This window comes from Anopheles gambiae, chromosome 2, assembly GCF_943734735.2.
Source record: "Anopheles gambiae chromosome 2, idAnoGambNW_F1_1, whole genome shotgun sequence".
Taxonomy (NCBI): Eukaryota; Metazoa; Arthropoda; class Insecta; order Diptera; family Culicidae; genus Anopheles; species Anopheles gambiae.
The window spans coordinates 103,089,283-103,116,469 of NC_064601.1; the positions used below are offsets into that span (position 1 = coordinate 103,089,283).

The 27,187-nt window shown below is 41.1% G+C and overlaps 4 protein-coding genes, 2 long non-coding RNA genes and 2 pseudogenes across 9 annotated transcripts in view; 2 read left to right on the plus strand and 6 right to left on the minus strand.

Annotated features, from left to right (window-relative positions):
- Window positions 1-10,924, plus strand: part of LOC1277163 (E3 ubiquitin-protein ligase parkin) — a 43,713-nt gene extending 32,789 nt beyond the window's left edge. For both annotated transcript variants that reach the window (XM_061643476.1, XM_316606.4), the window contains exons 2-6: window positions 8,998-9,356; window positions 9,439-9,849; window positions 9,911-10,059; window positions 10,126-10,462; window positions 10,541-10,924. In XM_061643476.1, coding sequence (XP_061499460.1) covers window positions 8,998-9,356; window positions 9,439-9,849; window positions 9,911-10,059; window positions 10,126-10,462; window positions 10,541-10,855 — 1,571 coding nt within the window. In that variant the 3' untranslated portion in view covers window positions 10,856-10,924. The remainder of the gene's footprint in view (window positions 1-8,997; window positions 9,357-9,438; window positions 9,850-9,910; window positions 10,060-10,125; window positions 10,463-10,540) is intronic.
- LOC133391246 (uncharacterized) lies at window positions 2,755-4,324 on the minus strand. Its single transcript, XM_061643480.1, has 2 exons — window positions 3,083-4,324; window positions 2,755-3,003 (listed from the first exon to the last, which is right to left on the minus strand). Exons 1-2 carry the CDS (start codon window positions 4,035-4,037, stop codon window positions 2,999-3,001), a joined length of 960 nt encoding a protein of 319 aa, XP_061499464.1. The 5' UTR covers window positions 4,038-4,324; the 3' UTR covers window positions 2,755-2,998.
- A 354-nt stretch (window positions 10,925-11,278) lies between the features above and the next one.
- Window positions 11,279-13,175, minus strand: LOC4576526 (uncharacterized). 2 transcript variants are annotated; one of them, XM_001688862.2, is made up of 4 exons: window positions 13,060-13,175; window positions 12,787-12,984; window positions 12,185-12,366; window positions 11,344-11,403 (listed from the first exon to the last, which is right to left on the minus strand). In XM_001688862.2, the coding sequence occupies exons 1-4, from the start codon at window positions 13,124-13,126 to the stop codon at window positions 11,344-11,346; spliced, it is 507 nt and encodes a 168-aa protein (XP_001688914.2). In that variant the 5' UTR covers window positions 13,127-13,175. The 2 variants fall into 2 exon arrangements, 1 of the variants encoding a protein (XP_001688914.2); XR_009764718.1 differs by lacking the exons at window positions 12,185-12,366; window positions 12,787-12,984; window positions 13,060-13,175 and adding an exon at window positions 11,479-11,619 and having other exon boundaries at window positions 11,279-11,403.
- A 326-nt stretch (window positions 13,176-13,501) lies between these two features.
- Window positions 13,502-15,234, minus strand: LOC1277168 (uncharacterized; annotated as a pseudogene).
- Window positions 15,235-17,473: 2,239 nt separating this feature from the next.
- Window positions 17,474-18,265, minus strand: LOC133391250 (uncharacterized). The gene is made up of 2 exons (XR_009764723.1): window positions 18,177-18,265; window positions 17,474-18,098 (listed from the first exon to the last, which is right to left on the minus strand). It is a non-coding gene; the product is annotated as an uncharacterized LOC133391250 (long non-coding RNA).
- Window positions 18,266-19,030: 765 nt separating this feature from the next.
- LOC4576694 (uncharacterized) lies at window positions 19,031-22,216 on the minus strand (annotated as a pseudogene).
- A 1,589-nt stretch (window positions 22,217-23,805) lies between these two features.
- On the minus strand, window positions 23,806-24,716 carry LOC5667172 (uncharacterized). Of its 2 annotated transcripts, none has more exons than XM_001688868.2 (2): window positions 24,566-24,716; window positions 23,806-24,127 (listed from the first exon to the last, which is right to left on the minus strand). In XM_001688868.2, exons 1-2 carry the CDS (start codon window positions 24,651-24,653, stop codon window positions 24,003-24,005), a joined length of 213 nt encoding a protein of 70 aa, XP_001688920.2. In that variant the 5' UTR covers window positions 24,654-24,716; the 3' UTR covers window positions 23,806-24,002. The 2 variants fall into 2 exon arrangements, 1 of the variants encoding a protein (XP_001688920.2); XR_009764720.1 differs by lacking the exon at window positions 23,806-24,127 and adding an exon at window positions 24,203-24,486 and having other exon boundaries at window positions 24,566-24,673.
- Window positions 24,717-24,870: 154 nt separating this feature from the next.
- On the plus strand, window positions 24,871-25,234 carry LOC133391249 (uncharacterized). The gene is made up of 2 exons (XR_009764722.1): window positions 24,871-25,031; window positions 25,106-25,234. It is a non-coding gene; the product is annotated as an uncharacterized LOC133391249 (long non-coding RNA).
- The last annotated feature ends 1,953 nt before the right edge of the window (window positions 25,235-27,187 follow it).

The following is a 27,187-nucleotide window of genomic DNA, read 5'->3' on the forward strand; positions in this document are numbered from 1 at the left end:
ACGTGACATGCGGCCATACTTATGGGTAAACCTACATGAATCTCATCTTTTTGATAGAATATGTCATTGCTATTTGGGATCATATTTGCAGTTTTCACCAGAAATCTTCTATTCCGTCGAAAATGATTTCCAAAATTGTCTTGAACTATGTACGATCTACTGTTTACCTGACGAACGATTTTACCATTATTCCATTCTTTTCCTGTGTTTTTGAAATTCACTCTATCTCCTATGTTCAGGACTGGCAATGGTTTTGAAGCTCGATCATAGAATTTCTTTTGATGTTGTCGCTTGGAAAATATTTTCCTTTCGATGAGTTTTTCATCAATGCAATTGCGATGTAACAACGCACTATTTGTGGGTAAGCGAGACTTAAGCTGGCGACCAAAGAATAATTGTGCTGGAGAAAGACCCATTGTCGCTACTGTTGTGGTGTTATACTCTAGAAGCCGATATTGAAAATATTTGATATCGTCAGCTTCATAGCATCGTTTGATTATATTTTTAGCAATAGCTACACCTTTTTCTGCTAATCCGTTACTTTGAGGGTTTCTTGGGCTAGAAAATGATATGTTAATATTTGTATCATTGCTATACGTTACAAATGCAGTAGAATTGAATGGAACATTGTCACACCTGATTTGCGTGGGATACCCATATTCACAAAACACGCGATCTAAGACTTCCAGGACACATCTTATTGATTTTTCATTTAACTGCTTAGAAATAAGATACCCTGAATATGCATCTATAATTACGATATGGTCATTCCCTGCGTATTCATATAAATCTATACCCACTCTCTCAAATGGATAACTAGGAGGTGCGTCTTGTAAAAGGGGTTCTTTTTGTTGGTTACGTGTAAACTTTTCGCAAACCTGGCATGCTTTAACAAGTTCAGTGATGTCATTCGACATACCGGGCCAAAAAAACTGGGACCTGGCTCTTGCGAGAGTTTTTTCTATGCCTAGATGAGGAGCATGCAACCATTTGGAAATAGTTGGTTGCATGAGAGTAGGAACAACCAATCGATGCTCTTTGAACAACAATCCATTTTCAAAATGAAGCAAGTGTCGATGCTTATAAAACAATTGTCCTAATGAATCTAGTTGATGATATGACGGCCAGCCCTGTTTGACATAATTGACAATTTGTTTGTATCTTTCATCATCATTGAGTTTACCTACATAGTAATTATAATTATCAGTCGATAAGCATGCTTTATTGGATATTGCATGAATTATCCCCGATAGCTCGTTGCTAAAGTCTTTATTGTCTGGCAGTGCTGCTCGTGAGAGACAGTCAGCTATAAGTAATTCCTTACCAGGTGTGTATTTTATGATCATTCCTGGATACTTCAATAGATGGAGGAACATTCGTTGCAAACGAGGAGTAACATCATCAATATCACGTTTAACTAGAGCTTCTAGTGGCTTGTGGTCCGATTGAACAGTGAATTCGTGACCATATAAAAAGTGATGAAATCGTTCACAAGCAAAAACAATAGCCAAGAGTTCTTTTTCTATTTGTGCCCACTTTTGTTCACTTTTGGATAGTGTGCGAGATGCATATGCTATGGCCTTTCCATTCTGCATTAAAACACTCCCTAAGCCATCTTTAGAACTGTCTGTTTGAACTATTATAGGCTTGTCAATATCAAACATTGCTAGCACAGGTTGATTGGTAATCGTCTCTAATATATCGTCAACCTCACGTTCGTGTTGTTCGGTCCAAGACCATTCAACATCATTGCGAGACAGTTGTCGCAGTAAGGCGGTTCGTTTGGATAGATTTGGGATAAATTTACCTAGATATTTTAGCAATCCCAAAAGACGAAGCACCTCTGACTTATTTTTTGGTCGGGGCATATCAACAATTGCATTTATGTAAGATTGATCTGGTCTTATTTTACCATCAGATAATATGTGACCCATGAACTTGATCTCATCAGTTCTGTATTGGGTTTTGCTAGAGTTAAATTTTATGTTATTTTGTCTAGCTCTTTCAAGAACAATTGATAGAGTTTTGTCATGTTCCTCAAAATCCTTTCCAGTAATGGCCAGATCATCAAAATATACTTCAACTCCAGGAATATCCCCAAATATTTTTACCATTCTTTGTTGGAACATTTCTGGTGCACTACTTATTCCAAACGGCACACGATTCCAACGGAATCTACCATACGGTGTCATAAACGTGGTTAGATCCGAACTTTTTCTATCTAGTTTCAACTGCCAAAACCCATTTTTAAGATCTAATACGGTAAATATTTGTTTTCCTGTCATACGACTTAGAAGATCTTCTGACTTTGGGATAAGAAAATGTTCCCTTTTGATACATTCATTCAATGGTTTCGGATCTAGACAAATACGTAAAGCACCATTAGGTTTTTCGACAATTTGCATATTGTTTACCCAATCTGTAGGGTATGCAACCGAACTAATAATCCCTAAAGATTCCATATTTTTAAGCTCATCTTTTAAACGAGAGTGCAGGCTAATTGGTATGCGCTTTTTGTAGTGCAAGGAGGGAGTGGAGTTTTCTTTAAGCGCTATAGTGCATTCCCCTGGAAGGTTTCCCAGGCCTTCAAAAAGATCTGCATTTGAATCAATGAACGTTTTCCTGTCTGATGGAAAAGACTGAGATGATTCTATACTATTCAAGCGTTTCAGCAATCCAAATGCTATACATGTTTGTAATCCCAATATTGGTTGAAGATTGTCATCTACAACAAAGAAATTAGCTGATAATGCGTTTTTGGTTTCCTCGTCAACACAAGTAAGACGAATCTGACCGTGTATTTTTATACGATTATTATTATAATCCACAACATTAAATGTACGCTCTTTCGACAACGGTAAGTTCATACGGGTAACCACGCTAACAGGAATGCAATTGACATCTGCACCGGTATCAAGCTTAAATTCCACTGGCCAATCCTGAATTAGGTATCGTTTAGTCCATTTGTAATTGGAACCCACTGTTGCTACGTTACAGTTTACTCTACAATAATAATTATTTTGAAATTCATAAGAATCCCTATTTTCCATACCCTCACAATAAACATCTCTAACAATGTTACCTGAATCAGCCCACGCGATCATGTTTACATCTTTGTCGTTCCTTTGCTTCACTTCATGCGTTGTTCGTACCGGTTCCCGTGAGATGTCACTGTTGCTGTTGATCTTCGGAGCTTTGCAGAATTTCATGAAATGTCCCCGCTTTCCGCAATTGTTACAGGTCACATTCTTTGCAGGACAATAACGACGATGACTCCCGTTAAAAGGTTGTCCACAGTTATAGCAGCTTGCCTTATGAAGTTTACTACGCTGAATTGTGTCTATTTTCCAATTTCCAGCATCTTTTTCTACACTATTGAGGTGATGTACATCGTTGGTCTGAATTAACTGCTTGTGTTTTGATGCAGCCTCATACGTTTTACACATTTCTACGACGTTTTTAAGCGGCTCGTCTTTTGCATCCAACAATTTTAGCTGCAACGTTTTATTCTGGATGCCGACTATAATACGATCACGAAGCATTCGGTCAGCATAGGATGCGTGACAATTTGCACACTCAAATTCGCAAAATGCCATTTGTTTTCGTAGTGCCGTTTCAAACTCTGCAAAGGGTTGATTTTCATTCTGCTCTATGAGGTTGAATTTGAACGCTTCGATGGCCAAATTTTTTCTTGGAAGACAGTAAGAATCAAAAGCAGTAATGACGTCATCCAATGTTCTGCCTATTTCTTCTTTTTTAGCAGCATCTCCTTTATCATCTTTTTTTGCATTGTTTTCGACAATTTCACCGAACATTGCCTTCATGTCTCCGTTGCTGGGAAATAATGTGTTGTATATTTCAACTCCGTGATCACCAACTAGCCATAAAAAGATCGCGATCTTGTTCCGCTCGTCCTCGTTGATTTTGTTATTCGCAATCATAAAGATGTGAAACTGCTGCTTCCATTTTGGCCATTCTTTTGCCAAATCTGAGCAATCCAGCGCTCTTGGTAAGCGGTCTGCTGAATTTGCCGCCATCTTGCTGCTTCTTTTCTTCTCTTGATACACGCAATATGCGACTTTAATATGCGTTTGTTCTGCTGGCAAACGACAATAAATCCACGATTTACCGGATATTGGACGATACTTTCCCGTTTGCTTTTAGGTTCCGAGAGTTCTTACACTTCTGACACCATGTAATAAGTTTTATTATGTACACTTTATTACGGATACGTCTGTTGCTCTCTAGTTCCCAAGCACGTCTGCTGGATCATTCCCCAAGCAGCCAGAACTGTCATATGCCAGTGTTGCCAGCAACCTTGCTTATTACAATTCGAACCCGTCGTTTTCACTGTACGTTGATGTTTGTTGCAGAATTTGAAATTGCTACGATGCTATATTTTTATTGGTTTATATACAACCAAACCATCTCATCATGCATACACAAACGCTGCACGCCCTTTACTGAGAACCCTACATGACATTATGCGTTATGTTTCCTTCCCCCAGGGGGGAAGAAAGCATTGCCACCTACCCAACCTCCCCATTACAGCGTCATCCAGCGGAAAATGGCAATCTGTCAGCACCCACGAGTCTCGAGGAACGGTTGTACGGTTTCTCGGGGTAATTTTTTTGGTTTTGTTTTCCACTCTGTCGCGCTCCTACTGCACGGCGCGCTGACCATGCCGCAACGGAAAAGGAACGAAAAAAGGACATGTGAAAGGATAGCACAGCAACCACCGAGTGTGTGTGTGTGTGGTCAAATCTGTGCGAACTGATTTCTACAATCCATGTGTGTGTGTATACATTCGTACACTCAGCTCTAGGCGGGGAATATACAGGCGGAGTGTTAAGCGGAAATCAGTTTCCAATCAACTCATACCCCTCATACCGGCGCGATGGCAGTAAATTAATCAATGTCCTTTCCAACCAACCAACAACGGCCACACGGTCGGCGAAATGATGCCTCGGGAGCAGCTATGCCCTTCTCTTCCCTTGTCAGCAGTCGCGTGATATGATCGAAGCTACCGGAAGCCGGCATCCCAGCCCTGGATTGTCCTGCATGATGTGGGTAGTAGCCGTTGGAAGTTCGTCGGTAGCAGCAAACGAGCCAACACAGCGAGCTGTGCGCAAGCGAGGACAAATGAGCAAGAGAAACTGGGGCCAGCGTGTTCAATGTAGTGATGGGAAAAATGAATCTCTGAAGGGATTCGAGTCTTCGATTTAGTTAGTGATTATAACTTCTCATTATACGAAACATTACACGAAGATTTCCTATATTTTGACTGGATACTGCGTGATTCGACTTCGGAAATTTGAGATACGCGGTTTCTACTCGACTCCCATTAACAGCGTATCTCGGGGACAGCCTGTTCTAATTTCAATTAAATTGTGTATTGGTCTTATAGATAATACGGGCATGTTAAAATATTTAAGTTGAATACACTGAACTCCATCTAATCTAAGAACTGTCCTATTCAAAAAACCGCTCTTATTTCGCAGTCCTATCAGCTCTCAAATAAAAGAGAATTGACTGTAAAAGATTGTGTATTGCTCTCCTTAAATATGTTCAAGATTTAGTGAATTGTACAATATATTTACGGAATAACACTGGTTTTATTGTGCTAGACTGCAAGACCCTTGTTCAATATATGTTTAACCCTTTAGAAGTCCCACGATTTAAAAAAAAGGCACAAACCCATAATGAAATTATGGAAATCGGCAATCGACGGGCGAAATCGACGGTTTGAATTTGTCGGAATCGGAGCCGGAGTAGCAATGCTCGGAAGCGATTCCGAGCCGTATTTGCGATTCCGATGACCCATCACTAATGTCAAGTGACGAATTTTCAAAATGCTCTAGATTCCACCAATTGATCTCCTTAATGCACCTTGCTGAACAACTTCACCTTGTCATGCTCATACACCTTGAATGTGACGCATTCGCAATCGCAATCCCAGTCGCATTCGCAACCCCAATCGCAATCCCAATTCTATTCAGAATCCCAATCCACCTCAGAATTCCAATCCCAAACAGAATCCCAATCCCAATCCGAATCGCAAACGAATCTCATTCCCAAACGAATCGCAAACGAATCCCAATCCCAATAGAATCGCAATGGAATCTTTTAGGGATTTAAATCCTAAATCCGATCCGACCGAACCTTGCTAGGGATTGAATCTTCGAATCTTCCGAATCCTGAATCTCCCAACACTAGTTCAACGCTCGCGTCTGTGCAAGCGGTGCGTTATGGCGTTACTTGTGTATGTTTGCCATCGGGGACAACCATCAGTTTTTGGGCGGGCAGTGCTAGGTTCTGATGGTCGATAATATTTCGCTTTCCTGTACAATGTGCGGTAGTCAGTGTATGTGTGTGTGTGTGTTGTTGGATTATTTTTTTCTCCCTATGAATTCGGGTTGGGATTTGGTTTCCTGTCCCTATGTCTTTTTGGTTTGGCTGTGGCGCCTTTCGGAGCGAAAAATTGCACTCGAAGCGATAACATTCTACACCGCATTGGTTGTGATTACGATGAATGATTGTGAGGAGAGGGAGAGGCCGAAGTGAATTGCTGTGTCAATACCGATTGAGTTACCGCCGTGGAGAAACCGTGGCTCCCCACTTGAAGCTGGCATGATCTTCGTGATGAACGTTAAGTTTTACCATTTGTTGATGATCGATTTCAGTGAAACCGATGTGGCTTTTTCTTGAAATGATCGTGAAATGATTTTTCTTAAATATTTGAGGGGATTTTTGCCTTAATTTTCCCATTTCTAATGAAACAGTGCCCATGGAAGCGGGCACAACTATGGGTCACATGTTGGACCTTTGTTTTCGGAACTCGCCATATTAGCAACAATCTCCCAGTAATTGGGAACAAGATCTGTTACCGCTCGATTATTACTCTCGATTGCTATTTCGATCGATGGTGAATCACGGGCGGCTTGTGAACGGGCAACAACTGCATCTAGACGAGCGTGTGTTTGTGGCGCGCGTGTGTAAGACACGTATATGTTTTTTTACATGTGATTTTTAATTCCACGAGTCGCTACAGCTGGGCACATATTCGCACCCAAACGCTGTTCGAGGTATCATTATAACATGACTCAGACACAAAAGGCAGCTCTCTATCATGTCGTGTGTACACATTTTCTGACCGTTTCGCTTGCAGCATACATTCCACCTGGTAAAGCGAACACATCATCGATCGTTCTATCACTATTCCCAACACAAAAGGGCGGACACACTTCGTCCGATAGAGTCCGGTGGCGTACGCAGTTTCCATCCGCTCCTGATGCATACAGGTGAATTGGAAGCGTTTTTGGAAGCCGCATGGCATTGCTATTTCTCTCCCGGTTTGAAACGGTCGTTTATTAGGCAGAGGGAAAACAGCGGTGGAGGAGTAATTAAAGCAACGCGCGTGCAAGCGGGGTGGTTGGTGTTTGTGAGCGTAAATCAGACGTCGGGAACCGACCATTTGAGCACTCTCTGGGCATGGCTTGTACTTTTGCCTGCTTTGTGTGCTCCGCGTGCATGCTTTCAGGCCTATAAAGAAAGTAAGAGAGAGAGGAATTGAGAGAAATGTTCGTTTCATAGGGAAGAAAAAGCAGTAGCAGTGTGATGCTATCGATTTATGTTAGTCTGTTTAGTTTGTACTCTGTATCGTATTGGCTCCGTGGCGGGAAAGTTTACGTCTTCAAAAATAGACCAGAAAAAAACGCGAGGTGGCTCTTGCTTTACAATAGATTATCTCTTATGCTGTACATCGTACGGATTTTTAAACCATCGGCTTGAATAAATAGCAAAATTATGAACCTACGTGTTTTGTATTGCGTTTTTCTGGGAGTTTTCTTCCGTGAGATTTATGACTTAAATTGAGAAATAAAGTTTAAAGGGTGATTTAGCACTGTATATTACCGTTTCAATTATTTAAAAAAAAGCCGGCATCGCGAAAGAAATGGTTAAAAATTAACATTCGTTAAAAATGTATCAAATTTCCCATCGCGAACGCATTGAGTACATTTGTTAATTTTAACGACTGGTCCTATGCCGTCGTTAAACGAACGATCGTCAAGAGCGTATGCGATACAAACCGTCGTTTAATCATACTGCTCGATTATTCCCACTGTATACACTTATATGTGATATCGATCAGTCGTTAATTGTTTTGACGATCGTTTATGTTAACAGGAATGAACAACAAATGAACTCGTTTAAATCAAAATGAACTACAAATGACTGTTAAAATGTGGCTGTTTATTTGCGAAGCCGGAAAATGTTTTCATAGATTGTCTCACTGAAGAAGATGACAATTGTTGTGTACTTTACGTCACTGAAGATTTAAACTTAGGCCGTATTTCGCAAAGTTAATAAATGAAGACGTATGCATAGATAAGCATGCGACTTGTGTTCAGTGTACAGTAGATTTTATTTATACATAATCATTTTATAAACATTTCCGGTAGTCAGTAAGAACACTAAAAGAAAACAAAAAACGAACTAGCGAAACCACAGGAACAAAAAATGGTAAAAATAATAAATTAACAAGAAAAGTAAGCCCAAATTTAAATAAATGTACAAAACATATCTTTCAAAACTTTGCTAAAATTAACTAAAATAATGAAGGATCTTTGCAAAGTATTCGTCAAATTTATGAAGCAAGTAGTGTTTTGTTATATTTTTTATTAAGATCATTAGAGATTACTACGATTAATATTAAGTTTGATTTTTATTAGTTTCGAGACAGCAGGAAAAAATAGCTTCGAAAGCGAGCTGCCAAGAGCATTAAAAAAATTATAATCAAAATTAAATTAAATTCTCTCTTTCACTACGCCAAGTCCATTCCATTCGCATAGTTCGCTTCAAATTGCATTGAAAAGGCTTTTTCGCGCAGTGAAACAATTTCCTCGCGTTGAAAAGCCTTTTCAATCAGCTGTTTTTGACAAAGGCGGTGCAGCATTCCGGGCACAAAATCAAAACAATGCAACTTTTTTTGCGCAGAACATAACGAAAGTGAACCAGCCAACGAACAGCAAGGGTGCATCGCATTAAATGCACACAGTAACTCCGTAATTCGCCCGCGAAAACGACCACCGGCGGTGATGTTCGATTTGTTCGGGTTTATTAGACAACTGATCGGCAGCATGTTGGCGATATTTTCCTTCGGCAAAAAGAAGCTCTCCAACTCGCTGAGCGTGTACGTGAAGACCAACACGGGCAATACGCTGGCGGTGGACCTCGAGCCGCACATGGACATAAAGGACGTGAAGGAGATGGTCGCGCCCCGGCTGGGGCTGGAACCGCAGGAGCTGAAGATCATATTCGCCGGCCGAGAGCTGTCCGATACGACGACGATCAGTGTGAGTGGTGGTGGTGGTGGCGAGCTTTCGTATTTCCCTTGTTTTGCTTGGTTACATCATGCGGGCTTTTTTGACACCGTAGGAATGTGACCTAGGCCAGCAGTCAATAATACACGTCGTAAAAAGTAGACCGACCGCCATTACGACACCGCAGAAGAGACAGGCAAAACCGGCACTGAATGCAACCATCTCGGAGGAACCGTCGCCGGAGGAACAGCAGCAGCACAACAAACCCCTCTCGGAGACGATGTCTGAACTGACGGTGTTGGACGAACGGAATGATGACCGGTCCATCTCAATCGGCCGCACAAAAGCACACTTTTTCGTGTACTGCTCCCAGTGCGAAAAGGTTTGCACCGGCAAGCTGCGTGTACGGTGCGGCATTTGTGGCAGTGGAGCGTTCACCGTGCATCGAGATCCGACATGCTGGGACGATGTGCTGAAGCGGAAGCGCATTACGGGGCACTGTGAAAATTATGAGGTTCCTTGTGTGGTAAGTGTGGCAAAGCAGGCAAGTCGTGTGGCTCGGGTTTATTAGCCTTAAATCGTTTTAGGAAAATGACGAAGGAGAACCACCGTTTACGGAATTTTACTTCAAATGCTCCGAACACTCGTCCGGTGGTGAGAAAGACTTTGCCGCTCCCCTGAGCCTGATCAAGACGAACCACAAAAATATCCCCTGTATTGCTTGCACCGATACAAGGTAAGTGTTCAATGTCACTGCTGTGTTTCTTTCTCAAATAAACCACTCCTATCTTGCTCTCTCCAGTGAAACAATTCTCGTGTTCCCGTGTGTTGCCGGCCACGTCTCCTGTTTGGATTGCTTCCGCCAGTACTGTGTTACCCGGCTGCTAGAGCGCCAGTTTGTGGAGCATCCCACCGGCGGCTACACACTGCAATGTCCAGCCGGATGCGACAATTCCTTCATCGAGGATGTGCACCACTTTAAGCTGCTGAACAAGGAGCAGTACGAGCGGTACCAGCGGTTCGCGACGGAAGAGTTTGTGCTAAAGAACGGCGGTGTGCTCTGTCCCCAGCCGGGCTGCGGTATGGGACTGCTGGTCGATCCCGAATGTCGACGGATTCAGTGCCAGAATGGCTGTGGTGTATGTAGCTACCGTGTATTGACTCCGATTGTTGCGCTCGCACTGCGTACTAATTCCTATCGCATTCCCTTTTTGCAGTACGTGTTCTGTCGCAGCTGCCTGCAGGGGTACCACATAGGGGAGTGCTTCGAAACGCCCACCCCCAGCACGCCCGGCAACGAGCAGGGGTACGCGATCGATCCGCTGCGCGCGTCGGAAGCGCGCTGGGACGAGGCGACCAAGATCGCGATCAAGGTGACGACGAAACCGTGCCCCCAGTGCCGCACCGCAACCGAGCGCGACGGTGGCTGCATGCATATGGTTTGCACCCGGTCTGGCTGCGGGTTCGAGTGGTGCTGGGTGTGCCAAACCCCGTGGACGCGTGACTGTATGGCGGCGCACTGGTTTGGATGAGCAGTGTTTGTTTTGTACGTTTGCGGTTTATTATCGTACAGAAATAGAGGATTTTTTTAAAAGAAAGGTTCATATACACGTGGTACAGCATTATGTTGCTCTACGGATTATTTTTCTATTATTCCCGACAGATCTTTGGGTCAATGCATTTTCCAGCCTGGGCACCCTGGTTGACAACCGCCGTAATTTTCCTCAAAGCGTGAATTAAATGCATTTGTAATTGAATTTTACGATGGATGCGATCGAATCGTGCAGGTGTAGCTGGCTTTAACCTTAAGCATAATCGCTGGGTGGGGGCCAAACAGTGCACAGATAGATTTATTTGAAAGATGGTTAATTACATATTGTGCGTTTGATGTTGCCAACCTACTTCGGACAGTCCTCCAGTGGAATGCATTTTCCGCCTGGCCAGCTATCTCGAATGTATAATGGTTTGCAGGTGCACCCTGGTTTACATCCAAGCATTATCTCGATTTGATTAGCGCAGGTCATCGGTTCCTTAGGGATACATTTTTCGTATTGTTCGTTTTCACCTTCACATGTCTCTTCTGTGTGCGAAAAATACATCAAAGGATAAGGAAATTAGATTGAGAATAGAATGGTTAGGATCACCGTGATCTTACCGTTAGCGTCCACACTCATCGTGGTAAGGATAAGCATGGCGAATGCGAACAGCACAGTTGTAGACTTCATCGTTCAGCGTTGGTTCAAGTGTAATAGCTCACCCGAAAAGACTCGTAGCCCTATTGAAAACAACTGCTTCTTTTATATGAAACAGCCTGGTAATGAGTGTGCTGCAGCGTAACTAATTTGCTGTTATTTTGTTGTTATATATTTTAGATTGTTTGCCGCCACATGGACCTCATAATTGAAGCTTATATTTAATTAGTAAAAAGAACAATGGTTGCGAGTAGATCAATAAGTTTCACCGCTGATGGTTTGTTGATTTGCTTTGGTAAGTTTGACCGTTTGATCTTGATAGAGGTTACACGTAGAGTGGCGGGCACACGAATAAGCGTTGGATAACGGTCCTCTTGATTTGCTGTTGTCCTTCCAAGACTTGGACTTGGTCTTCAGTATCTGTCTAATCGTTTTGTTGGTTGGGTGGTTTACAAGCTGGCTATTATGATCCATCTACAACATCAATATCAATCCTCTGCGTCTGGAGTCCTTGAATTGTTGCTGGGTACGTTCCATTTTGCAAAATTCTCCTGCGTGTATGGGAAATTGGGATGATGTCCAACGAATATTTAAACCGGCCTTTTTCCTCCTTTGACTTTTATGCTCCTCTTCACGCGACAGGGCCTCTCTCTCTCTTTATGTACTTACTCGGCTCACAGCTCGAATGTATCCGAAAGCAGCATTTTTATATCGGAAGTTCTCCATTCGATCCATGATGTGGTTTACTGGATTCGAGCCAATGTTAACACGTAAATACAAACAAGGTGTAACCAATCGAACGAACAGTATGGCTGTACTTGTTTTTGATAAGGGCATGTTTTCATTGGAGCCTAAAAGCATGAGTTATTTATTTCGATTGATTGCAAGAGAGTCTCGTAAAGTTGGTCAATGCGAAAGATTCAACAAGCAGTTTAGTTGGTGTGGTATTTATGAAGTGTTTTATTATTGTTTGATGAAATGTGAATGCGTGAATTACTTTGCTTATGCATTACTGTTCATGTGCATTCTCGTTTTCGACACACGACGCGTCTGAAACGCTATCGAGTGTTTACATAGGCGCGCTAGTTTAGTGGTTATCCTGACTCTTACTTCTTCAACGAAAGCGCTTTTGTTTGAACTCTACTTTCCCGCCCATGGTGATAGTTAACTGGTGCTATTATTGCTCAAAGTTTATTCAAACAATAACGCTCACAATGAGCTTACAGTAGCGCCAAAGCAAACTCTGCCATTCTAATAGCAGGGGCACTCACATTTCGGAATACATTTGCCTTCCTTAGACTCTCGAACAAACCCAGGTTTGCAGAAGCATCCCTGAACACATTGCTTGGTGCACGGTTTCTGTTGCTCGTTCAGATCGGCACAAGTATTAGGACAAGCGGTACCACACGTTTGGTACTCTTCGTTTGGTCCACACACGTCGTACGGGTAGGGATGCGCATAAGGACAGGCTGTAGATATAGTACAAATAAGTGATTTGAGTGATGATCATATGGTAGATGTGTGATGAAGTTTGAATAGCTTACCACAATGTACGTTCTGCAGAGTAAAGATCAGCACGATCAGACACGCGAACATTGCCACTGGTTTCATGTTGTTAGATTGGAATAAGTGTTGCACTTCTGTAACAGAATGTTCGATGTAGAATGATCATCTGATACAAGCACAAGCATATTTATACCTGTACAAACAATGCGTTCATCGAGAATAGGCTGGGCTGTGTAAGCACGTACTACAGTGGCGCATAGTAGAGGGATTATGGGTATGAAGGCATATCTTTATGCGCAAGGTTTACAGTTAGTAGTGATAAGTACATAGTAAGATGTGTTACAGCGAGTCTGATGATTAGTCATATTCATTCACATGGGAGATTTAAACGCTGGGTAACAGTTAAATGGAACATAGCCCCACTAGCGATCTCCATGCCGTATAACATCGTATTTTTGTTTACCGTAAAAACTGTTTTAAATGAGCGTTTTATTATCTGTGCTAATAAAACACATTGTTGCAATATAGACATTCTACTACCTATTACGGGCAGTTGTTTGTAGGGATGCATGGCCCCCATCCGAACTTCGAATGTAGCTCGGTTTACAGAAGCACCCTTCAGTGCAGTTATAGGTGTCCCTTTCATACCGTGAGTCGCAGGCCAATTGATACACAGGACCACACTCGAGAAAGCGCTCATTCGCATCATTACACGTATCTTTTATGTAAGGGATACAAATAAGAAGAAAATATTATTAGAATGAGGATAGAGCGTTTCTGATCGACAAGTTTTCACCTATAGCATTTACTATCGCCACACCGAGGATAAGCAGGGCGAATGCCAACAGCACAGTTGCGGACTTCATCGTTATGAGTTGGTTTATGTTTAATGCCCTCGTAAAGATTCATAGCGCTGCTACCGACAACGAGTTCCTTTTTAGGGAATATAGAGCGTACCCAGCAAATGTGAAACAACAATTCGCTACGCACGATGTACGCGGGTTGAGCTATAAGTTGTAAAGCCCGTTTGTTTGTTACTGTGAGTGATGATGTTGTTAGTCGGGGGAACAAGTTTTTTTTTTAATTTTATTTTGTCATGAGATTAATTAAATGATTGAGGAATTTGCATAAATTTGGCCACATTTTTAACAACTGGATCCTAATGCAGGAAGTAGGAAATAGTAGGCAGGAAACACCGGAGACTACTGACAGACTTCACATATCCTTCCTTCCACAAAAACGGAAGAATGGCATTCAAGGCACGGTGGTCTGGTGCAGTGCTCCTCGCAGGTTATTTCACATCTATCGCACTCCTCATCTATTCCACTCCTCATCCATCGTCTGTAAATAGTTAAATTACAAAGAGTGAATTACAACGGAAACAGCCTTCCAATGCAATTCCTTTTGGTTTCATGCCTACCGCCATCAGCGATAACGACGTTAATCAGCAGTACCAAAACCATCAGCAGCGACTTAAAAAACGAACAAGCTACAAAGGTGAAACCGACTTTTATACAGAGACGAATCGCCTTGAAAGGCGTGACAGAATCGTTATTCGATGCAAGGAATCTATTACTTGAAAACAGAAATATTATGAAATCCAATGAATGTATTTCTAAAACGATTCATTTGAACAACAATAGTATATTGCCCTTAGAATGCGTTCCTTAAGGCAGTTGCTCACATTTATTATTACCGTATGGTTGAATCAATGGCTGATCCTTTTCTTCTTTTGACACTTCAGTAGCAGGGACACTCACATTCCGGAATGCATTGGCCATGTAGAGACTCTCGGACGAATCCTGGCTTGCAGAAGCATCCCTGTACACACTGCAGTGTACAGGCTTTGGGTAGATCGTTCAGATCGGCACACGTCTTAGGGCAAGCAGTACCACACTCCTGGAACTCTTCGTTAGGTCCACAAAGGTCGTACGGGTAGGGATGAGCATAAGGACAGGCTGTTGATAGTACAAATAGGTGATTTATATGATGATCATATGGTAGGTACGTGTTCAAGGTCGAATAGCTTACCACAATGTGCGTTCTGCAGGGTGAAGATCAGCACGATCAGGCACGTGAACATCGCCACTGGTTTCATCTTGTTAGATACAATAAGTTAAAGGTGTCTTTTGATTGGATGTTCAATGCAGAATGATCATCTTATAAATAGACAGCCATATTTATACCAGTACAAACAATGAGTTGATCGAGAGTAACAGATCATACATTAGCTGTGTAAGCACATGGTACAATGATAGTTAATAAAGAGATAAATGGTATTTCTTTATGCGCAAGATGCACGATCAAGGTGACAACAAAGCTCATTAGGTGCAAAAAAAAACACAACTGCTTTACTGTTATCACTGGTTTTTTCTTATTTTATTATCTACACTAATACAACACACTGTAGCAATACAGACACTCTACTACCTATTACGGGCAGTTGTTTGTAGGGATACATGGTCCACCTTCCGAACTTCTAATGTAGCTCGGTTTACAGAAGCACCCTTGAGTGCAATCAACAGTGTCCTTCTCATAGAGTGAGTCGCAAGCCAGTTGGTACACAGGGCCACACTCGAGAAAGTGTTCATTCGCATCATCACACGTATCTTTTACAGTAAGGGAGACAAATCAAAAGGAAAATGTCATTAGATCAAGGATAGAACGTTTTTGGTCGACATGTTCTTACCTTCAGCGATTGTATTCGTCACAACGAGAATGAGCATGGCAAAAGCGAACAGCACAGTTGCACACTTCATTGTTAAGAGTTGGTTTACGTTTAATGCCCGCGTAAAGACTCATGGCGTTGTTACCGTTAACGGGTCTATTTATAGGGAACAGCTGGTAATAAGTGTAAAGTTCCAATTAGCTATGGCGCGGTGTTTAGGAAATTGAGCAAAACTTGTAACGCTGATGCCATGTTCGTTTGTTGTTGTGAGTTATGATGTTGCTAGTCGGACGTACATGAAATTTATATTGTTCTATGTGTTGTGCACTTGGCGCCAGATGTGTGTTGTGCAATCTTCGTCATATTTCAGTATCGTTAACCTAAGTTACCTACCTTAGACAGTCGAGTATTTAGTTAATTCTATGCACGCCGTGTACAAACATTTTCACTTTCTCGCTACCTCCAATTACTGATCACAAGTGTTAGAAAGGATCAACTTATTAAACAAGTAGGTCATTATTGTGGGGCTTATTAAGGATTACTTTATTAAAATTTAATTATATCTTTGAGTATGTTGAATGATGCAAGAACGTGAGCTAATAAAACTTGTTAAAAATGTAGTAAAACAAACTTGCATAAAGATCTTATTTATTGGTAAAATTGATCCTGAGGTGGAGAGTAGATAACATCGATACTATTGCCGGATTCAACATATTTAACTCTCAGTATGCTTGCACTAAATTTACTGTTTGATAATCTCACCAGGAAGTGGACAATCTCTGCGCCGAACGCAGTTCCCCCCATCGTTGGTTTTACGCAGAAATCCTTCCTTGCAAAAGCATCCTTCAATGCATTCCAACGAGGGACACACGATTGTTGCAGTGCTCCTCGCAGGTTATTCCATGTTGCAGTGCTCCTCGCAGGTTATTCCACACCAATCCCACTCCTCATTGGGAGGGCATCCATCGTCTGTTGAGGAGTGGATTAGAACGGGAATGGCCTTCCAATGCAATTCATCAGAAACTTACCGCCATCAGCGATAACAACGCTAACCAGCAGGGCCGCCAAAAGCACCAGAGCTTGGGTAGATTTCATCTGGAACATATGTGATTAGCAGGCACTTCAAACACGTGCCTTTTGTTACGAGCTACAAAGATGAAAGCGACTTTTATACAGAGACGAATTGCCGAGGCATGACGGAATCGGTATTCGGTGCAAGGAATCAATTAATAGAAAACAAAATCCTATTAATGTATTTCTCAAATAGCTCAATTGCCCTTAGAATGCATTCATTTAGGCAGTTGCTTGCCTTTATTATAAGCGCAAGGTTGAAATAGTTTCTGGTGCTTTTCTTCTTTCGACACTTCAATTGCAGGGACACTCACATTCCGGAACGCATTTTCCATGTTGGGACTCCCGGACAAATCCTGGCTTGCAGAAGCATCCCTGTACACATCGCAGCGAACACACTGCAGGTGGATCGTTAAGATTGGCGCATGTCTTTGGGCAAGCGGTACCACACTCCAGTAACTCTTCGTTAGGTCCACAAAGGTCGTACGGGTAGGGATGAGCATAAGGACAAGCTGGTGATAATACAAATAAGTGAAGTATGTGATGATCATATCATGAAGGCACACATATCATGAAGGTCGAATAGCTTACCACAATGTGCGTTCTGCAGAGTAAAGATCAGCACGATCAGACACACAATCATTACCACTGGTTTCATCTTGTTACAGTAATACAATAATACAATAATAATACAAGAGTAATACACAGTACAGTTGTATAACAATTGAATGTTTAATGTAGAATGATCATCTGATACAAGGATAGGGAGATTTATACTACAACGAACAATGGGTTGGTCGAAAGTAAGACATCACGCATAGGGTACGTGAGAACTTGGTATATTAAGACATAATAAAGAGATAATTCTTATAAAGGCATTTCTTTATGCGCCAGTGCTAGAGTGTGTAGCGAAGCGTACATGAGATGCGTTATAGCGTGTCTGTTGATGAATTGTAATCATTCTCATGAGAAATGTTTAATTATAAAGTGTTTTGAAACGCATCGTGCAGGGATATCCAAATGGCTCAAGATTGCGATCAATGGGCAGACGACCTTTTCTATGCGGCTACGGATCGTGAAGTGAACTACGAATGGTTTGATTGGTACGGATATGACGCAAGGTTTCACATCGTAGCTCATTTTCACGCATCGTTTTGAAAGAGGATTTTTTTCTTCTTCTTTTATTGCCTCACCAACACAACACACCGCTGAAATATGATCTTTCAAATTTGTATATCTAGCAGTCGGTAATTGGAATGCAATGTCCGCCTTCTCTACTGGTCAGTTCTATCTCAGGACCACACTCGACTAAATACTCCCTGTCATCTGTACATGCATCTTTTGGGTATAGTATATAAATCAGAGGAAAATTTCATTACCATAAGAATAGAACGTTTCTGATCGACATGTTCTTACCTATAGCGTTTACTGTCGCTACACCGAGGATAAGTATGGCGAGTGTCAACAGCACAGTTACGGACTTTATCGTTATGAGTTGGTTTATGTTAAAGGCTTATATAGAATCATGGTGCGGGTAGTGAAAACAGGGCTCATTTATAGGCAATTTACAGTTGGTAATAAGTGTGAAGCCACAATACGCTATGCACGATGTTTGTGAAGTACAACGAAATTAATTGTACCTTGAAGTTGAAGGGTGAAGAAAATTATCTGTAATCATAGCTAAAGCAATAGATAATGTACTTTCAACAAGCTGCGGACAGAATCAGTATCGCAGAAACGGCTATGATATGTTCAAAAGCCTTTTACATTACAATGTGCGATCATTCAATAGATCACAACATATTGCTATGTTGTGGTTTTGATATGTATGTTTGCATTTGTGATTGCATATTGAATGCTAAGACTCTAAGACTTACTAAGAGTGCTAAGAGCTTGATTGGATGTTCAATGTAGAATGATCATCTGACACAAGGACAGGCAGATTTATACCAGTACAAACAATGAGTTGATCGAGGATAAACGATCATACATTGGCTATGTAAGCACATGGTATAGTGACAGATCATAAAGGAACAGTTTGTAAGGAGGCATTTCTTCATACATGAGATCTCATATGGGCAGGGTGTCTGATGATGAGTCATATTCATGCACATGGGAAATCTAAGCGTTTGGACATTTGGCTTAATGGAGCATACTACTATTTGCGAACCTGAAAAGCACGTCAATTGTGATAATGGAACAAAACGAAATAAAGGAAATAGCAAAACTCCTGCTCGCTCCCTTACCGCATACGATTGTAAAACATTGACTTTACGTTTTGATTTAAGTCAGCCTCTCTTTGCTTGTTTTATTTACTGTACAAATTCAACTCGAATAGTGGTTTCTCCTACATTTCAAATAGTCCACCACGTTTAACGCCAAAATAATGCTTCTTTATCGCGCTTTTTCGATTGCTTACGATGGAATACGTTGCCGGATATTACACTAGTATGGATAGTTGTTACACTAATATGAGCAGACATTTATGTGTACACATAGTCCGCCTTCTGCATGTCGAATGTAGTCCGGCTTACAGAAGCACCCTTGTGCACAGCCAATGAGATCGTTCTCTACCGATGGATGGTCACAGGTCGGTTCTTGCACAGGACCACACGTAAGGTAGTGCTCGTTGTCACCACCACATTTCTCTGCTGCGCATGAAAGATAAATCAAAGGGCAACGAAATTAGATCGAGAATAGAATTGTTAGGATCAACATGATCTTACCAGCGTGAACACTCGTCGCGGCAAGGATAAGCATGGCGAATGCCAACAGCACAGTTGCAGCCTTCATCGTTCAGCGTTGATTTGCGTGTAATGGCTCCGTGGATAGACTCGTAGTACTGTAGAAAATAACTGGTTCTTTTATATGAAACAGCCTGGTAATGAGTGTTGGGCGGCTAAAACTCACAATTCGCTACGCACGATGTTCGTGAATTGAGCGATAATTGTTACATTTCGTTTGTGATTCGGAGTGATGTTGCTAGTTGGACGAACAAGAAGTGTGATTCATAATCGTCTTTTGGTGTTAATGTATGGAGCGCAAAAGAAATAGCAGAGAGTGAGAGCATATATGAGCCGGAAGAGCTGGTCGACAGTTGTTACCGAACTTTTGGCGAGGGTTGTCGAATAAATGTAGCATCGCATCTGTGTGAAACTTGGCCAGGTGGCACTATTGTAACGGACGAAAATGTAACATTCTGGGAGAACGAAGATTTTGATGTGTTTTTAATTAGTGAGGTGCGATCAATACAGCTGTTCCAGTTAATAACTCTCATATGTTAAGTTGGTGTTATTGAACACCATGTGCATCTGTGTTCCAGCTCAATGGCATAAAGGAATTTATGTCAACAGCAGTTGTGGTGTGTGAAACTTGAAACAGCAAGTGCATGAGAAAAATGGCAGAAACGCGTGAGCCCGGCTAAAATCCGTAGCATTGCCCGAACCATTGACCGAAGTGGGACAAACCAAAAAAAAGCAACTTTATTTGAAGGCCATAGCTCATACCGGCCGCCCAATTTCCGCTAAAAGTAGGCGCTAAAAGTCAACGATTGCTAAAACTTAGTCGATCGCCAAAATAAGCGACTCGAAAAGGTGTCACAAACGTATTCGAATAACCGGACGGCTGTTGCGAAAACGATCGCTTGTTCTACGGTTAGAGCCTGCATAGAAACAAGAGTTTGTTTTGCTTAAGCTGGCCATTGTCAGCTGTTTGGATTTAGTTGTGGTGATAATTCTTAGCATAGTGTTGTGATAATAGCAATATAAATGCTTTATCAATGGGCAGACATGTGGCCTTCATTCTGAAGTGTAGTGTATGCGGCCCTTCCAACAATTGTGAAATGATCTATATTGACGATATTAAATATCTATAACTAACTTACTACCAGATGCAAAGCTGAAAATTTTTAATCGTTTATTAACGCATGATTACGAACCACTTATCGCATCAAGACCGAATGTTACTCAAGATACATAGAGACTATCTCTTAAAGAAATTGCATTCAATGTAGCCCAGCGAGAATGATAAAGAATATAAAAAATATCTTAAATGAAGTATAAAAACTCTTAATTATTTTGTAACGCAAGTGAAGAAAGCTTATTAAATTAATGTATTGCTCGCATAACTCGCTAGAACAACTAGAAAAAGTATACCTTAAGGTAGTCGATCGCGTTTATTGAAAGGGCAAGGTTTAAATAATTGCTAATGTATTTTTTCATTGGTCAATTCAGTAGCACGGGCACTCACATTCCGGAATGCATTTGCCATGTAGAGACTCTCGGACGAATCCTGGCTTGCAGAAGCATCCCTGTACACACTGCAGCGTACACACTTTGGGTGGATCGTTCAGATCGGCACACGTCTTAGGGCAAGCGGTACCACACTCCAGTAATTCTTCGTTAGGTCCACAAAGGTCGTATGGGTAGGGATGGTCATAAGGACAGGCTGTTGATAATACAAATAAGAGATATATGTGATGATCATATCATGAAGGCACACTTATCATGAAGGTCGAATAGCTTACCACAATGTGCGTTTTGCAGGGTGAAGATCAGCACGATCAGGCACGCGAACATCGCCACTGGTTTCATCTTGTTAGTTGGAATAAGTGTTACACTTGCGTTGTAATTGGATGTACAATGTAGAATGATCATCTGATGCAAGCATAGGTAGTTTTATAGTTGTTGTAAACAATGCTTTGATCAGTACGAGAAGATCATCACGAGGTGCGTGAAAGTATGGCAGTATATGCTGAGATAATGTACTGGAATACTGGCCTTTATGTGAGGTCTTTATACTTTGTAAAGCTCAACTCATGTGTAACCATTGTTAGCGTTTGCCGTTGAGTCACTCTGTAACCGGTGCAAGAATGTTAGTATCTTTTGTTACAACGACTTCGGTGAGTTATTTATTAGATCATAATCGTAGTATGATGTCGGATTACTATGTTGCAAACTTTTGCTCTATCTGATGGGATCTTTACACCTAACTTAAACATTGATTTGTTTAAACATTGTTGTCCTCTTGCTTTGTAGTCTATAATGCCATCTTGGGCATCTAGAAACAGTAGTTAGACATTCGTTAAATTTGTGTTATTGTCTATCTTATCTTCATCCTCAATATACGGCAACTTAATTATGTGTTAACAGTGATTTTTACGCTGATAAACAATTCATCGAGTGGATGTTTTGATGATGTCTACCGATGTAATTTTGTATCATTGAACCATTTAGAAATACCTACGTGAAATACAGACAAAACTCTAAAGAAGGCTTTTAATGGGAAAAAATAACATTTGTTCAATGTTTATTTTGTTTTGCGAATCTTTGACTAATTATATAATTATACAACGCGTCAGAAGCAGAACCTCGCATTGCAAGTGTGACACAATCCATCAACAACATCTAGAAATTCTTAATCACTTATAATCAGTACAATTGGTTTGATTTATTAGTTGCTGAACAGAAAGCCTTCTTCTTTACAATCCTCATGTTTGATGCATTCTCCACCCTCTTTGCTTTCACGAACGTGCCAGGGTTTGCAGATGCAGCCGGCTTTACACGGTTCATCGCACGGAGGAAGCAGTGGGCCATAACAGTGCGGCTGACATCCGACACCGCACTCATGCCAATATTCATTGGCAGAACAGCCAAAATCTGTTACAAAGGACGACACTTTGTAATGTGGCGTAGGGAACGGTGGAAGCTTTTTGAAGCGATGTACGGGAACTACTTACCCTCATCGTCGGCCATCACTGCAACCACGACCAATAGGGTGACAAACAAACAAAGCTGCATGGACTTCATCGGGAAGATGCACGTTGGTATTTAGAAGCTTTTACTGTACTGTGGCCTATAGCAACGGGAATAGGATGTTTATATAGACGAGCGGCAGTTTATACAACATTCGATTTGCCAATACAGTTTCGAGAAGTGTAACGAAAGGCATAATACTGTTTTGGGTTTTTCTTTACAATTTTCAATATTGATTTTGATTGCTATTGTATCTCGTGGTAAATTTTGTGCAGGTATAGGCATTTCATTAATGATAGGTTTATATCTATGTACGCTGTTTTGTCCTTATTTACCTAAATGTCCTGAATATCCTCAAGTCTTTTTCTGTTCCAATCCGGACGATTGAAAGTGATCTGGCTAGTTCTCCCCGTAGCAGGCATCTACACGAATGCGTGTTACAAGCAGTTCTTTAAAGTAAACAAAAGTTCGGATGTTTAACAACCAGCTACAATAATTTTATAGCATCAGATGATTTTTAATTGGCAAGCAATTTCTCCCTAATAATATCTTCCTTCTTGTTTAACATTCATAGCAATCCAAGGTTAAAAAGGTGATCTGTGACAAGGTAGCAGCGATGATAAGAGTGGAGAGTTTAAAGAGGAGCTTGTTTATGCTCGAAAAACAAAAAGAAATAAACCTACTTTGATTAACGTCCACAACGACGACTCCCAGCAGCGTGAGAAGCAAAATAACTTGGGTCACCTGCATCGGGAGCATGTATGCTTGGGTCATAAGATAAGAGTGAACATTGTGTGCACCTTGCGCCGTGAAACTGTACTTTTATAGCGACGAATCGCTGTACCACCGAGTCCGATACGATCGACTTTGTTTGCCATACTTTGAAGGCAACGAATGGACTGGGTTGGGATGATGAATTACTCCTTTCAATGAACTTGTCAGGGAGCTGTGGTGAGGTGTTGAAGGTACTAGCGAGTCAGATAAAATCATTCTTCTCACGCATTTTAACGAACCCCACGACACTCATCCACTATCCCGTTAACCTTTATTCGCATTCTTACATGGAACCATGACCATCACCTGCGCTGTTCTATCAGGGAGATTGAACAAACTTCAACAGTAACTGCAAACACATATACCCTACCAGCTCTTTGTAGTGGAATAAATCAACAAACTTGTATATCCAATCGAGTAATAGCTACAGGGCAAAATCAATTCGAAAAATACGATAGAAAATTGTAGATGAATGAAAGCAACGAGCCATTCTTCTAAAGAGAAGCATGTTAGGTTACGCAGCATGGTGAGTAACGCATCTTTTTGCTTTATTTTTGCTTTTTTGAATTGAACGTTTAATTAGATGTTATAAAATATAAAATTATAATTTTGTTCAAGGCTAGGGTAAAGAGGATGAAAAGCAATAAGGTTGACCATTGGGTAGCTGTTCGACAGCGGTGATGCGTTTCGAATCCTCAAGAGTTAGGAAGTGCTTTCAATATACATTTTTCAGCACGAATACATACAACGTCTTGCGATCATCAACCACAGAACTGAACCGAAATTTAACATAGAAATAGACAATCCTGTTTGTACGATGATCGTTTTGTGTGGGCTTGCCTGTTAAACATTTGTGCATATTTGGTAGCAAAATGCATGCAAAAGCCCTTCGATCGGAACTATAATGCTCTATAATTGATGATGAAAACTCATGTTTTGTATATTTACATTCATGCATTTTCTTATTTATTGCACTACTCGAAAAACACTCAGAGTGCAGCGAGTTTAAGGCCCATAAAGACATTCGTCTTCGGTAATGCATGGTCCATAAAAGTTTTGTTTACGAACGTATCCTTCGTCACATTCGCATCCTGCCTGGCACGGTAATGTACAGGGCGACGGTCGAGGTGGTGAAAAGCAATAAGGTTGACACAATGCAGCACAGTCTGACCATCTTCCATGGGGTCCACAATCCGTAGCTGTTTGACAAACGGTTACAAGGGTGAAGCGTGATGGTGAGTGTGGAAACGTCAACGGGAATGTGTGCTAAAAACGTACCTTCCGTATTGTTGGCAGCATCTACGACCACCAGTAGACCGAGGAGTAATGTTACTAGCACAGACTTCATCGAGGGCTTGTTAATCATACTGAACAAATAGTACACAGTAAGGTGGATGGATTAAAATGCGGGTGTTTTATACACCGTTCAATCGTGGATAGGGTGGATTACGATGGAAACTGCGTGTAATCAATCGGATGGTCAATTTAATACACAAACAAATATTAACAATAAATCCAATGTAATCAACCATCGCAGCATTTCGAATGGTAATGGTATGTAAGTGGTGGACATTTTAGTATGTTTCCATATTAAGCTAGCAAAAATAGAATTAATCAATGAAGATCATTTTAGCAAATCAATCTCAACGAGACTGCAATATGTTTTCGTTTTTTTAAACAATTTATTTCCGTTTTTGGTTCTTGTGGCAATCAAGCAAGGAGATTTCCGATTTCGGATCTGAAGGTAAATATACACAGTGTTCAGATAGAATGCATTTTTCATCATATTTATATTCACGATCGTTTTCTTCTCGGCAGATGCAATCAATACGGAAATCTACAAAGGACAAAGTGGGAACTTTGGTTCGAAGCAATAAGGTTGACATGAATAGGCACAATAGCCCCAGCGTTTATTGGGATACCAGCACTCGGACCCTATTAAAACAGGTTAAACGGGCTTGCCAGTGATTATTAGAATTCAAAGAAAACAGTCATGACCAATTCCCAGTTTTAAATCGCGTCTATTTAACACGGAGCAACGTGAAGTTGATAAGATGTGACCAATGTGATATTCGATTTCGAGTGTGAGCAACGAGAATAAACATAACGAAACTGGAAATAGGTTAACCTGATCGCTGGTTTATAATATTGGGCCCGCAAAGGACGGATCTGTCTTTCTGGATGTGTTATGTCTAATAACATCAGGAAGCTTTTACAAACCACAGTGATGGCGTAAATAGTAGTTACACCAGAGAAGATGAGTTCAATACTTCATTTTAGTTCGGGGTTAATGTAATCTTTACTAAATAGCATGACTGAATACTACCGTACAGGAGCATAAATAACAATAGGAGGTAGAACAATGTTGATCACAAAGTAATGTCTGCACTGTCGCTTTAAGTTAAGAGACGGGAGGATCGTCCCTGCAACTAAATGCACACAACTCAGTACGAACGCAGTCCCCACCATCCTTATCAACACGAACGTATCCTTCATTACAGAAACAACCAGCCTTGCAAGCAGAATTACACGCTTGATCGTCTAGTTCAAAACAGTATCGCGGACATCCGGGTCCGCATTCCTGCCAGACCTGATTGGTACCGCACTTTTGATCTGTTATATAGGGAAGACAGCGTAGCAAGGATTAGCCTGTAGATTCAAAAGAGGAGCTTGTGTAAATTACATTGTTCCACAAACTTACCGGCATCGTCCGCCATCACTGCTACCGCCAAAAAGGTAAGTAGGAAGACGGCTGAGACAGATTTCATTTGGATTTGATCGTGTAAAGCAAGTCACAACTGAATAGCTACAAACGTAACACACTTTGTGATTTTTATACGTACTAGAAGCTGACAAGTGGTGATTAAAGTGGAACTGGATATAAATAAGCCATATTTTTTACACACGAAGAGAAACGAACCGTTGTGTAATATTTTGTTTAGATTACTGCCAATGCGATCAACGGCGATTGGATTTTTGAATTATAAAATTGAAGTTTTAAAAATAAAAGCAAATACCATACATAGAATGTACTTTTTTATTTTATCAACAAATTATTTTAGCGGGGAAAACTGGTTCTTCCAGTTAACCTAGACTCACAGGTGTCAGGGCGAACGCATTTACCGCCATCCAAATATTCGCGAACGTATCCTTTCTCACAGAAACAACCAATATTGCACTTTTTATCGCAAAGTTCGGCCGGTGGCTCGAAACATATATCCGGACAAGAACTTGCGCAATCGTCCCACACCTCATTTTTCCCGCACTTTGTATCTGTTAAACAGCGGATATGGTGTAGCAATGTTTATTCTGCAGATTTAAATGAGTTTAATGAGTTTCAATAAACTTACCGAGATCGTTGTCACCCGTCACTGCTAAGGCCAGCAGGGTGAGTAGTGAAAGGGCTTGTACAGATTTCATTTGGATTTTGATACTAAAAGAAAGCTAAAACAAAATAGCTACGATCGCAAACACACTTTGTAACTTTTATATACGCAGGTCACTGAAATGGCATGACTAACGGTAAATTCGATGTAGAGAGTTGGCAAGGCACAAAAGCTGTGGAAATAGGTTGTTTTATTTTCTCACACATAGTGTCAAACGAACGAATATGTTGTTAATTGCAGATTGCCTTGTAATTATAAAAGGTTTTAGTCTTGGTTTAGCGTCTAAGCTCGAGGTTCTGCGAGTGCATTTCGAGTTGCTCGAGTGAGACTTTACTGTACAATAAGCTGTTGTTTAAAAACAAAAGTCGTTGTGTTTTAAAATTGCGACCCTACTCAAATGGGATTGTTATTGTAAACAGATATGCTACCATAGCAACAACAAACCAAAGCCAATGCGCATACTTTGCGTTTGGTTGCTCGCTCGCGTGGTCTCACTTGCTGAAACTGCCGACAG

What these genes read in the sequence shown, in the direction of transcription:
- LOC4576526 (XM_001688862.2), bottom strand. Translation starts at nt 13,126, where the DNA reads ATGAAACCAGTGGCAATGTTCGCGTGTCTGATCGTGCTGATCTTTACT. An exon ending in AGGCAAATGTATTCCGAAAT is followed by an intron (nt 12,367 to 12,786) that starts GTGAGTGCCCCT and finishes TCATGCTTTTAG; the next exon opens with GCTCCAATGAAAACATGCCC. An exon ending in ACATTCGAGCTGTGAGCCGA is followed by an intron (nt 11,404 to 12,184) that starts GTAAGTACATAA and finishes TTTCGCACACAG; the next exon opens with AAGAGACATGTGAAGGTGAA.
- LOC133391246 (XM_061643480.1), bottom strand. Translation starts at nt 4,037, where the DNA reads ATGGCGGCAAATTCAGCAGACCGCTTACCAAGAGCGCTGGATTGCTCA.
- LOC5667172 (XM_001688868.2), bottom strand. Translation starts at nt 24,653, where the DNA reads ATGATTAACAAGCCCTCGATGAAGTCTGTGCTAGTAACATTACTCCTC. An exon ending in TGCTGCCAACAATACGGAAG is followed by an intron (nt 24,128 to 24,565) that starts GTACGTTTTTAG and finishes AATGTTTAACAG; the next exon opens with GCAAGCCCACACAAAACGAT.